Source organism: Saccopteryx bilineata, chromosome 7 (genome assembly GCF_036850765.1).
Source record: "Saccopteryx bilineata isolate mSacBil1 chromosome 7, mSacBil1_pri_phased_curated, whole genome shotgun sequence".
Classification (NCBI taxonomy): Eukaryota; Metazoa; Chordata; class Mammalia; order Chiroptera; family Emballonuridae; genus Saccopteryx; species Saccopteryx bilineata.
Genome location: NC_089496.1, coordinates 13661232 through 13674992, shown reverse-complemented (window position 1 = coordinate 13674992; position 13761 = coordinate 13661232). Strand labels below are relative to the sequence as shown.

The following is a 13761-nucleotide window of genomic DNA, read 5'->3' as shown; positions in this document are numbered from 1 at the left end:
TACTTAATCAGAATGCATTATTAATAGATATGGTTTGAGGTTTTATTTCTACTTCAAAACTCAAATTTTGGGAAAATACTTGTAAATAAAATTATACTTATTTGGAAATTATTAAATAATGAATTAATAAAATGTGAATTGTGCTTACCTGTCTATTATTGAATATTCACTGAGAAAGAAATAATCATGAGTCTACAATGTCATGTGCTGTGTGGTGTTTCAGTAAGAAGTACACAAAGCCATTTGTGCGCTCGGTATATCGTGTGCTCTCTCAGGGTCTCCCGTGCGGAGTGCATGCGTCTCATAATCGTGTCTCACCGCACTGTACTGACCCTTGATGAACTGTCATGTCAAATACAATAACATCACATCACACGCAGTGAATCGACTCTGCATCGATTAAATATGGACATGTACAGATCAGTCTTCCAATATCAAAAAGGAGGACGTGTAGGAGGACACTTTTCAAACGAGGACGGAATTTACAAAAGAAGGACTATCCTCTCTAAAGGAGGACAATTGGTCACCTTATATTTAATGATGTTGCTCAACCTAAGTGACTTTATTATTTGTTAAGTGTAAAAAAATGTTAAGACGAAAGCTAATTTTTTTGTATAAATGCTGTTATTTTATTAGAAATATGCTTTTAAACTAAATTATAATCTAAAATAATTTTTGTTAAATATTTTTAGGGTTTGATTATGCTTTCCAAACATAGAAAATTAAAGGAACTTTCTGTATCTGAGTGTTGTAAAATCACTGATGATGGAATTCAGGTAAGATAATTAAGTTATTTTGATAAAGAATTAAGATTAAAAATTAAGCACAAATTAAATAAACTTTGTAGCACACAGTAGGGGAAAGAGTGTGTTGGAAATGTAACACTATGTAGGTCAGGGGTCCCCAAACTACGGCCTGCGGGCCACATGCGGCCCCCTGAGGCCATTTATCCGGCCCCCGCTGCACTTCCAGAAGAAGCACCTCTTTCATTGGTGGTCAGTGAGAGGAGCACATTGACCATCTCATTAGCCAAAAGCAGGCCCATAGTTCCCATTGAAATACTGGTCAGTTTGTTGATTTAAATTTACTTGTTCTTCATTTTAAATATTGTATTTGTTCCTGTTTTGGTTTTTTACTTTAAAATAAGATATGTGCAGTGTGCATAGAGATTTGTTCATAGTTTTTTTATAGTCCAGCCCTCCAACGGTCTGAGGGACAATGAACTGGCCCCCTGTGTAAAAAGTTTGGGGACCCCTGATGTAGGTGATCCTGGTTGAGACAAGATCTCTGCATCCCAGGGTAATGGAGAGGACTTGTTTTCTCCCTGTCCCTCTCCACTCTCCCTTCTCACTGTCAGACTAGAGGATGACTAGGGATAGGTAGATATTGTACTTGGAGAATGATGAAATGCAGTATGGTAAAAGTACAGTTATATAAACAGGTATTCTGCACATAGAAATGTTATCTAGTATAACCATGACAATTGAGAGAGTTTGAAAAATTATACTAGGTACTTAACAATTAGGAACTCGAGTTATTCAAACAATGAAAGTAGCATACTTTACCAGAACAGGAAACATGAGATAAGTAATTGAATAGGATAAATGATTACATGTTCAATTGGTACTTTAAGAACTCATGAGGAAGGTAACTTTCCTAGGCCTTTCCACGAGGGATATATAGGAAGTTATAAAGTAGTTATTGTGAACAAGGCACAATGACATTAAGCATCTCAATGTGCTGTTGAGATAGAAAAACCAGAATCATATGTTATACACCTATTGAACTAGGATAAAATCTGGTTACCTATTAGTAAACCATGGAAGGTAACAATTTTGGGGGTTTCTTTTTTTTTGTTTGTTTATTAAATGAGAAGCTGGGAGGCAGAGTGAGATTCACCCAGCAAGCCCCCTACCAGGCGATGCTCTGCCCATTTGGGCCACTGCTCCGTTGCTTGGCAACTGAGCTATTTTAGCACCTGAGGTGAGGCTTGGATCTATCCTTAGCGCCCAGGGCTAACTTTGCTAGAACCATTCAAACCATGGCTGCAGGAGGGGAAGAGAGAGAGATGGAGTGGGGGAGGGAGGGATGGAGAAGCAGATGGGTATTTCTCCTGTGTGCCCTGACTGGGAATAAAACCCAGGACTTCCACACGCCAGGCCAACACTCTACCACTGAGCCAACCAGCCAGGGCTAGAAGGTAACTTTTTAAAAGGGAACAAATAACCTTGGAATGGATAAACTGTTAAACACATTGAAAACTCCATGTGAAGTTTCCTGAATTCAAAATTTCTACTACTTATGAAAATTTGGGTTAAACTAGAAAAAAAATTTTTTTTAATGAAAGATACAATACTTACTTAAAGGGATTTATCCTGCAAGTGGAAGGATAACAAGTGAGAGCTGACAAGCCCACAGGGCATGACGAACTTGAAGCTGTCTTCCGCGAGTTTGAAACGGACTGTACAAGAAGTTCTAACGTGACTAATAAGAAAGTACTAAAATATTATACAAACTGGTGGGCTTTAGATGGTGCCAGGGTGAATGGTGCTGTAGACTTTAGTATAAAATTCTACAGTTTTACAAAAATGGAGAGTAGAAATGGAAGGCTGCTGCTCTAAATGGTTGATTGACAATATGGCTTAGTGAGGAAAAATTGTTTTAAAATTATTTTTCCTATATTTCATTGTGCCTGCACAATGTAATTGTACTTAAGAGGAAGATATAACACCATAAAGAAATCTTCAAGGGTCATTAGTGTCAAGCAATGTCAATTTCTCCCACATTCAGACCCAGGGCACTAAGGTTCTAGGTTCCTAAGAAATGTTTACTAGTATGTTTAATTGCATAAATAATTAAAAATAACAAACACTGTCCCTCAAAAGGAAGACCACAGAGAGGTCAACAACTTCCAGATAGGCCAAGATTGTAACTCTATAATAATAAAAAGGATTACAAAACATTTAGATTCATGTATCCTACTAAGGAGAAGAAGCCAAAATTTTCCTCTAAGGTTAAACCATGACTTAGCTATTGCAGTTCATTTAAGGGTTAAACATATGTTTACACAAAATTTTATCCATGAATATGATTTAATCAAGTTTCAAAGGGTCTTTTACAAGGTGATAGAGGGAAGGGTACTGAAATAAAACAGTGAAGTATTAATATTTCTAATATTGAACTATGTTTTTTATATTGTAATCAATTACATTTGACCAATAACTTGAATCACTCAGAAGTTTTGAAATCTACTGTGGTGATGACATGGCCTCTTACCATCCATCACTTATTAACTTTTAAAATGACCCTTGGGATAAGAGAGTGCTGATCAAAGTCTGAGGTTGAGTATCAGGAAGCCAGCACTTTCTGCCATTTCTCTTTGAGTCTATGGGTTCCAGGCATTTTTTAAAAATTCAGTGAGAGGAAGGGAGGCAGAGACAGACTCCCACATGCACCCTGCCCAGGATCTACCTGACAAACCCACTAGGGGGTAAGGCTCAGCTCATCTGGAACATTGCTCCGTTGCTCAACAACCAAGCTCTTCTTAGTGTCTGAGGTGGAAGGCAGGGAGCCATCCTCAGCTTCAGGGAACAGCTCGCTCCAATTGAACCATGGCTGCAGGAGGGAAAGAGAGAGAGAGAAAGAGAGGCAAGGCAGGGGGAGGTGGAAAGGCAGATGGGCACATACATCTCCTGTGTGTCTTGACCAGGAATTGAATCCGGGACTTCCACACACTGGGCTGATGCTCTATCATTGAGCCAAACAGTCAGGGCTGGCATTTGTATTTTCACTTTTTGGAACCTGAAAATTACACTATTTGTAGGTGCTCTGAGATTTTAGATGAAAGCATTTATCCATATGCTAACTATATGATCATACTTTGAGTTTGGCATAGCATTAAAAATGTAATCATTTAAAAATTGGTGTATATTTATTTTCAGTGATCTAAAAGAGAAAAAATGGGGGAATATAGGATCACAGAAATATAGAATTATTGAATTATTAGTTGCATAAGATCGCTGTTCTATTCAAGTCCACAAAAAATTTCTCTCTCTCATCATTCCTCTTTTTTCTGATTTTGAAGTGTGTGTGAATTTGTGTGTGTGTGCATGTGGTGGCTATTGTCCAGTTTTACCTCTTCCAAGGTTCATACTTCGCAGATGTGGTAATCCCTCTCCTCTGTGCCTCTACAGCCCAATTACTAAGTCCCAAAACAAATAAGACAACGGAGGGGGGAAGGAGACAGTGACACATAAGTCAACTCCACAATTCTTCATCTGGATTTACAAGGGAGGGAAAAGGGGTAAAATGAGGTGATTAAACTGAGATGTTTGGATTATTCACAATTTATCAGGAATTCTTTTTCTAGTGTATGACATTGAAAACTGTCCCTGGCTGGGTAGCTCAGTTGGTTAGGTCATAGTCTGGATACCCCAAGATTGTGGGTTTGATCCCCAGTCAGGGCACATATAAGAATCAACCAGTGAATGCATAGTTAAAAGGAACACCAAATCTTTCTCTCTCTCACTTGCTAAAATCAATCAATCAATAAAAATTTTTAAAAAGACATTGAAAACTTATATTCTACATAACGATTTAATGAGACAAATGAAGACATAAACATTTTTATCCTGGTTAGGTTTTGCAAGAGTTACAAACATAATAAGAATAAAAATGTTACCTCATTTTAGTGTTTTACTAAAAACCACAACACATGCAGATTGAGTGTGTGGAGTCTCAGTATTGACTTTTTAGGATCTGGTTTTAATTACTTTCTTCAAGTTTAGTTTTTCTCTGAGAACATTAGACATTCAATGATTATGTGAAACTAAAATTATTTGGTGCTCTTGAAAGACTCACATTTTGGAAGAGATGCTTGATAAAGTCATACTGAGCATTTCTCAGAAACCTTTTCCTGGAACAGTTCATAAATTTAGTTAAGTAACACAGTGGTCCCCAAGGCCCGAGAGAAAAAAATAAATAACTTACATTATTTCCATTTTATTTATATTTAGGTCTGAACGATGTTTTATTTTTTTAAAATGACCAGATTCCCTCTGTTACATCTGTCTAAGACTCACTCTTGATGCTTGTCTCGGTCACATGATACATTTATCTGTCCCACCCTAAAGGCCGGTCCGTGAAAATATTTTCTGACATTAAACCGGTCCATGGCCCAAAAAAGGTTGGGGACCACTGAAATAACAGACTGTCAAGTTTGGCAAAATAACTGGTTTAACTGGGATATTACAATACAGACAAATTGGTAGTTCTGTCTTATTGTTTGGATAGAACCAATGGAATAAGCTCAATTATGGTTGCTTTTTATACTCCCTTAATCTAGTTTATATTTTTCATTCTCTTATTGGGGAATGAAGTACGCTATATACATTAATGTAATATTCATACATGTGAATATGCATATTTCTCTTTAGTCAGGTTATTTGTGAGTAAAAACCTTGCAGCCAAATTTTTTATTATTATTTCAGTGTTGGTAAATTGAGGTAGTTAGCTAAGAAAGGATATTAGAGCCTGACCAGGCGGTGGCGCAGTGGATAGAGCGTCGGACTAGGATATGGAGGCCCCAGGTTCGAGACCCCGAGGTCACCAGCTTGAACGTGGGCTCATCTGGTTTGAGCAAGGCTCACCAGCTTGAGCCCAAGGTCACTGGCTTGAGCAAGGGGTCACTTGGTCTGCTGTAGCCCTCTGGTCAAGGCACATATGAGAAAGCAATCAATGAACAACTAAGGAGCTGCAACGAAGAATTGATGTTTCTCATCTCTCTTCCTTCTTGTCTGTCTGTCCCTATCTGTCCCTCTCTCTGACTCTCTCTCTGTCTCTGCCACAAAAAAAAAGAAAGAAAGAAAGGGCATTAGAGAGGAGAAAGTCAAGTCTAGCTGTGACCTACCACAAGGACTTATACATGTATGTATGCAGTGAAAAATGCATATATTAGGTAACATGGTTAAATGTAAATATATAAAAATGTATTATCTATATGTCTAGTATATGTGTTTAAATTAAATATATGTATACATTTTAGCATATGTTAGATTGCACACATATATCAATGTGTCTATATATTTATTATGCCCAAACTGTGTATAGAGATATTACAGGATTATAAATTTCTAGGCTAAGTCCAAATAAATGGTGGTTATTAGTCAAAGCAAATAAGAAAAATTAGTCATTAAAATTTTTTCTTGATTCTGCCTCTTACAAGGTCTCATAATTTTAAGCAATTCATTTAGCATCACATTTCACTGCTCCTGCTAAAGCAAGGTCAGCTTTCATTGTCATCTTTCAGTCAAGTTTCCCTCTAACAGCCAGACAGTTCTCAGTCCAGCTTAGTGAGTCATACAGTTTCTGTTACAGCTACTCAACTTTCCTTCTGTGGTATAAAAGCAGCAGTTGACAACATGTAAGCAAACGAGGGTAGCCGTGTCCCAGGAAAACTTTATGGGCGATAAAATTTGAATCTCAGATAATTTTCAAATATCAAAAAATAATATTCTTTTCATTCTTTTTCAAGTCATTTAAAACTGTAAGAACCATTCCTAGAGTGTGGGCCGTACAAAACCGGGGGACAGACCAGATTTGTCCATGTGTAAAAACACTTGGCAGTTTTCCAACATCTGCTCAAAAGCCTGACAGAACTTTCTCATTCTGTCAAGATGTATAACTTTGGGCAAATAGGTTTCCTTTTCTGGGTGTTACATTCCTCACTTGTAAAAATCAGTATAGTAAAAATACAGTCTTTTTGTTGTGGCATTAAATGATATAAAATATGTAAGTAATTAGTATGGTTCCTAAACAAAGTAAGTGTGCAATGAATCTTACTGAGTACTATTTATCATTATTATATTTAATAATAATAACCATTAGTAAATAAAAATAAACATTTTCAGTATAGAAGTTTGATAATTTGTTTTACTTAGTTGAACACAGTCAGAAAACAAGTAATCTCAACAGCCACATTGCTCCTAATGGTAAGAAATTAGTTTAGAATATGCTTTTGGAAGAAATAATTTACTAATTTTTACTCCTATGAATGAACCAAAGAATTTTTAGAGGCACCTAAATTATAATTGACTAAGTAAATTTATGTATGTAAAAGCATTTAAAAATTTTATAACACTAAATAAATATTAATTGCTATTATTCTTAAAATTGGTACTGTATAAGAGAATAAACAAGACAAAAAGAAAATAGATCATTGTTTTTATTGGGACTATGATATTAAACATATTTTCCAGCATGCTAGCTAATTTAATATAATACTTAGAATGTCGATATACACACAGACACTTAATAAACATTATTTGCTTATGGCGATTTACATGTGCCTGAAATCCCAGATAGGAGTGCTTTTCATCTTTATTCAGCCCGAGTCCATATTGACTTCTGTTCATCTCATAACATTATGCTTCATGTTAGTGTTCTACAAATGTAGGCCTCTCTGCTTAAGCTTTCTCACCTCTGACCCATGTACATTTAAGACTGATCAAATCTTGGAGGAAGAGGCTCTAAAGGGCCAAAATGGGCAGATGGGACATTCCTTTTTGTATCCTGATTTTATTTTATTTTATTTTTTTCATTTTTTTTTAATTATAATTTTATTTTTTTAATGGGGTGACATCAATAAATCAGGATACATATATTCAAAGATAACAAGTCCAGGTTATCTTGTCGTTCAATTATGTTGCATACCCACCACCCAAAGTCAGATTGTCCTCTGTCACCTTCTATCTTGTTTTCTTTGTGCCCCTCCCCACCCCCTATCCCTCTCCCATTCCCCCCTCCCCCCCGTAACCACCACACTCTTGTCAATGTCTCTTAGTTTCAGTATTATGTCCCACCTACGTATGGAATAATACAGTTCCTGTTTTTTTCTGATTTACTTATTTCGCTTCGTATCATGTTATCAAGATCCCACCATTTTGCTGTAAATGTTCCGATGTCATCATTTCTTATGGCTGAGTAGTATTCCATAGTGTATATGTGCCACATCTTCTTTATCCAGTCATCTATTGATGGGCTTTTTGGTTGTTTCCATGTCCTGGCCACTGTGAACAATGCTGCAATAAACATGGGGCTGCATGTGTCTTTACGTATCAATGTTTCTGAGTTTTTGGGATATATACCCAGTAGAGGGATTGCTGGGTCATAAGGTAGTTCTATTTGCAGTTTTTTGAGGAACCACCATACTTTCTTCCATAATGGTTGTACTACTTTACATTCCCACCAACAGTGTATGAGGGTTCCTTTTTCTCCACAGCCTCTCCAACATTTGCTATTACCTGACTTGCTAATAACAGCTAATCGAACAGGTGTGAGGTGGTATCTCATGGCCGTTTTGATTTGCATTTCTCTAATAGCTAAAGAAGATGAGCATCTTTTCATATATCTGTTGGCCATTTGTATTTCTTCCTGGGAGAAGTGTCTATTCATATCCTCTTCCCATTTTTTTATTGGATTGTTTGTTTGTTTGTTGTTGAGTTTTATGAGTTCTTTGTATATTTTGTGTATCCTGATTTTATATCCTACAACTTGGCTATAATTGCTTATTAGTTCAAGTTGGTGTTTTGCTTATTTGTTGTTGTTGATTCTTTGGGATTTTCTACATAATGACTTTGCCATCTACAGGCAAAAGCAGTTTTATTTCTTTCTTCCCAATCTGTACACCTTTATTTCTTTTTCTTGTATTGTGGCATTAGCTAGCATTTCCAGTATGACGTTAGATAGGAGTAGCCATGTTCCCTTTCTTGGGGGGAAACACCTAGTTTCTCACCATTGAGTACAGTGTTAACTGTAGGTTTTGTGTAAGCATTCTTAATCAAGTTGAGAAAGTTCTCTTTTATTCCTAATTTGCTGAGTGTTTTTATTGTGAATGGGTATTGGATTTTGTGAAATGAAATTCTTTGTCTATTGATATGATATTATGATTCTGGGTTTTTAGTCTATTGATGTGATGGATTAGATCAATTCATTTTCAAATTTTGAACTAGCCTTGATACTTGAAATAAATAGTCATGATGTATATAGTTCTTTTTATGTACTGTTGGATTTCATCTGCTAATATTTTGTTGAGATGTTTGCATCTGTGTTCATGAGAAATATTTGTCTTTCATGGTAATTTTCCTGTATTGTGTCTGTATGTGGTTTTGATATTAGGGTAATGTTAATCTCATAAAATGGTAGGAAGTGTTTCCTTTGCCTCTATTTATTAGAACAGATTGTCAACAGCTGGTATCATTTCTCTCTTAAATGTTTTGTAGAATTCACCAGTGAAGTCATCTGCACCTGGTGCTTTATCTTTTAGAAGGTTATTGATTGTTGATTCAATTTATTTAATAGGTATAGGCCTAGTCAGATAATTTATTTCTTCTCGTGTGAGTTTTGGTAGATTTTTTTTCTTTCAAAAACTTGGTCCATTTTATCAAATTTGTGGGCATAAATTTGCCTATAATATTTCCTTATTAGCCTATGTTATCAGTGGTAATGACCCCTCTTTAATTGCTGATATTAGTAATTTGTGTCTTCTCTTTTTCTCTTGGTTAGAATGGCTATGTTTATCAATTTTATTGATCCTTTTAAATAACCAGCTTTTGGTTTAGCTGATTTCCCCTATTGTTTTCCTACTTTCAGTTTCATTGATTTCTGCTCTCCTTTTTATTATTTCTTTTTTCTGCTTGCTCTGGACTTATTTTACTCTGCTTTCTCTAGTTTCTTTAGGGGGAAGCTCTGGTTACTGATTTTAGTTCTTTCTTCTTTTCTAGTATATATGTACTCAATGTTATAAATTTCCTTTTAAACACTGTTTTCATTTCATTCCATAAATTTGATGTTTTATTTTCTTTTTTTTTTTAATAAATTTTTATTAATGGTAATGGGATGACATTAATAAATCAGGGTACATATATTCAAAGAAAACATGTCTAGGTTATTTTGTCATCAAATTATGTTGCAAACCCCTCGCCCAAAGTCAGATTGTCCTCCGTCACCCTCTATCTAGTTCTCTGTGCCCCTCCCCCTCCCCCTAACTCTCTCCCTCCCTCCCTCCCATGTCCTCCCTCCCCCCCCCACCCTTGGTAACCACCACACTCTTGTCCATGTCTCTTAGTCTCATTTTTATGTTCCACCAATGTATGGAATCATGTAGTTCTTGTTTTTTTCTGATTTGCTTATTTCACTCCTTATAATGTTATCAAGATCCCACCATTTTGCTGTAAATGATCTGATGTCATCATTTCTTATGGCTGAGTAGTATTCCATAGTGTATATGTGCCACATCTTCTTTATCCAGTCTTCTATTGAAGGGCTTTTTGGTTGTTTCCATGTCTTGGCCACTGTGAACAGTGCTGCAATGAACATGGGGCTACATGTGTCTTCATGTATCAATGTTTCTGAGGTTTTGGGGTATATACCCAGTAGAGGGATTGCTGGGTCATAAGGTAGTTCTATTTGCAGTTTTTTGAGGAACCACCATACTTTCCTTCATAATGGTTGTACTACTTTACAGTCCCACCAACAGTGAATGAGGGTTCCTTTTTCTCCACAGCCTCTCCAACATTTGCTATTACCCGTCTTGTTGATAATAGCTAATCTAACAGGAGTGAGGTGGTATCTCATTGTAGTTTTGATTTGCATTTCTCTAATAACTAATGAAGCTGAGCATCTTTTCATATATCTGTTGGCCATTTGTATCTCTTCCTGGGAGAAGTGTCTGTTCATGTCCTCTTCCCATTTTTTTATTGGATTGTTTGTTTGTTTGTTGTTGAGTTTTATGAGTTCTTTGTAAATTTTGGATATTAGGCCCTTATCTGAGCTGTCGTTTGAAAATATCAGTTCCCATATAGTTGGCTGTCTGTTTATTTTGATATCAGTTTCTCTTGCTGAGCAAAAACTTTTAATTCTGATGTAGTCCCATTCATTTATCTTTGCCTTCACGTCTCTTGCCATTGGAGTCAAGTTCATAAAATGTTCTTTAAAACCAGGTCCATGATTTTAGTACCTATGTCTTCTTCTATGTACTTTATTGTTTCAGGTCTTATATTTAGGTCTTTGATCCATTTTGAATTAATTTTAGTACACGGGGACAGGCTGTAGTCGAGTTTCATTCTTTTGCATGTGGCTTTCCAGTTTTCCCAACACCATTTGTTGAAGAGGCTTTCTTTTCTCCATTGTGTGTTGTTGGCCCCTTTATCAAAGATTATTTGACCATATATATGTGGTTTTATTTCTGGGCTTTCTATTCTGTTCCATTGGTCTGAGTGTCTATTTTTCTGCCAATACCATGCTGTTTTGATTATCGTGGCCCTATAATATAGTTTAAAGTCAGGTATTGTAATGCCCCCAGCTTCATTCTTTTTCCTTAGGATTGTTTTGGCTATTTGGGGTTTTTTATAGTTCCATATAAATCTGATGATTTTTTGTTCCATTTCTTTAAAAAATCTCATAGGGATTTTGATGGGAATTGCATTAAATTTGTATATTGCTTTGGGTAATATGGCCATTTTGATTATATTTATTCTTCCTATCCAAGAACAAGGAATATTTTTCCATCTCATTGTATCTTTTTCGATTTCCCTTAACAATGCTTTGTAATTTTCATTATATAGGTCCTTTACGTTCTTTGTTATGTTTATTCCTAGGTATTTTATTTTTTTTTGTTGCAATCGTGAAGGGGATTATTTTTTTGAGTTCGTTTTCTAATATTTCATTGTTGGCATATAGAAAGGCTATGGACTTTTGTATGTTAATTTTGTATCCTGCGACCTTACTGTATTGGTTTATTGTTTCTAATAATCTTTTTGTGGAGTCCTTCGGGTTTTCGATGTATAGGATCATATCATCAGCAAAAAGTGATAGCTTTACTTCTTCTTTTCCGATATGGATGCCTTTTATTTCTTTGTCTTGTCTGATTGCTCTGGCCAGAACTTCTAGCACCACGTTGAATAAGAGTGGAGAGAGTGGACAACCCTGTCTTGTTCCTGATTTAAGGGGGAAAGTCCTCAGTTTTATGCCGTTTAATAGGATGTTGGCTGATGGTTTATCATATATGGCCTTTATCATGTTGAGATATTTTCCTTCTATACCCATTTTGTTGAGAGTCTTAAACATAAAATTGTGTTGTATTTTATCAAAAGCCTTTTCTGCATCTATTGATAAGATCATGTGGTTTTTGTTCTTTGTTTTGTTGGTATGGTGTATTATGTTAACCGTTTTGCGTATGCTGAACCATCCTTGAGATTCTGGGATGAATCCCACTTGATCATGATGTATTATTTTTTTAATATGTTGTTGTATTCGGTTTGCCAGTATTTTGTTTAGTATTTTAGCATCTGTATTCATGAGAGATATTGGTCTGTAGTTTTCTTTCTTTGTGCCATCCTTGCCAGGTTTTGGTATGAGGGTTATGTTGGCCTCATAAAATGTGTTTGGAAGTATTGCTTCTTCTTCAATTTTTTGGAAGACTTTGAGTAGAATAGGAACCAAGTCTTCTTTGAATGTTTGATAGAATTCACTAGTATAACCATCTGGGCCTGGACTTTTATTTTTGGGGAGATTTTTAATAGTTTTTTCTATTTCCTCCCTGCTGATTGGTCTGTTTAGGCTTTCTGCTTCTTCATGACTCAGTCTAGGAAGGTTGTATTGTTCTAGGAATTTATCCATTTCTTCTAGATTGTTGTATTTGGTGGCATATAATTTTTCATAGTATTCTACAATAATTCTTTGTATATCTATGATGTCTGTGGTGATCTCTCCTCTTTCATTTTGGATTTTATTTATTTGAGTCCTGTACCTTTTTTCCTTGGTGAGTCTTGCCAAGGGTTTGTCAATTTTGTTGATCTTTTCAAAGAACCAGCTCCTTGTTTTATTGATTTTTTTCTATAGTTTTTCTGTTCTCTATTTCATTTATTTCTGCTCTGATTTTTATTATCTCCTTTCTTCGGCTGGTTTTGGGTTGTCTTTGTTCTTCTTTTTCTAGTTCCTTAAAGTGTGAAGTTAAGTGGTTTACTTCGGCTCTCTCTTGTTTGTTCATATAGGCCTGAAGTGATATGAACTTTCCTCTTATTACTGCTTTTGCTGCATCCCAGAGATTCTGATATGTCGTATTTTCATTTTCATTTGTCTGTATATATCTTTTGATCTCTGCGCTTATTTCTTCTTTGGCCCATTCATTTTTTAGAAGTATGTTGTTTAGTTTCCACATTTTTGTGGGTTTTTCCCCCTCTTTTTTGCAGTTGAATTCTAGTTTCAAGGCTTTATGATCAGAAAATATGCTTGGTACAATTTCAATTTTTCTAAATTTGCTGATATTGTCTTTGAGGCCCAACATATGGTCAATTCTTGAGAATGTTCCATGTACACTAGAGAAAAATGTATACTCTGTCGCTTTGGGATGAAGTGTCCTGTAGATGTCTATCATATCCAGGTGTTCTAGTATTTCATTTAAGGCCACTATATCTTTATTGATTCTCTGTTTGGATGACCGATCTAGAGCCGTCAGTGGTGTATTGAGGTCTCCAAGTATGATTGTATTTTTGTTAGTTTTTGTTTTAAGGTCAATAAGTGGCTGTCTTATATATTTTGGTGCTCCTTGGTTTGGTGCATATATATTAAGGATTGTTATGTCTTCTTGATTCAACTTCCCCTTAATCATTATGAAATGACCATTTTTGTCTCTGAGTACTTTTTCTGTCTTGTAGTCAGCATTATTAGATATGAGTATTGCTACACCTGCTTTTTTTGGGGTGT

The 13761-nt window shown here is 35.7% G+C and overlaps 1 protein-coding gene across 1 annotated transcript in view; it reads left to right on the top strand.

Moving 5' to 3' along the window:
* The window catches only part of FBXL13 (F-box and leucine rich repeat protein 13), a 327926-nt gene that overhangs the window by 282737 nt on the left and 31428 nt on the right, over positions 1-13761 (top strand). Inside the window, exon 18 of the mRNA XM_066240027.1 lies at positions 693-776. Within this exon, the coding sequence (XP_066096124.1) occupies positions 693-776 (84 nt within the window). The remainder of the gene's footprint in view (positions 1-692; positions 777-13761) is intronic.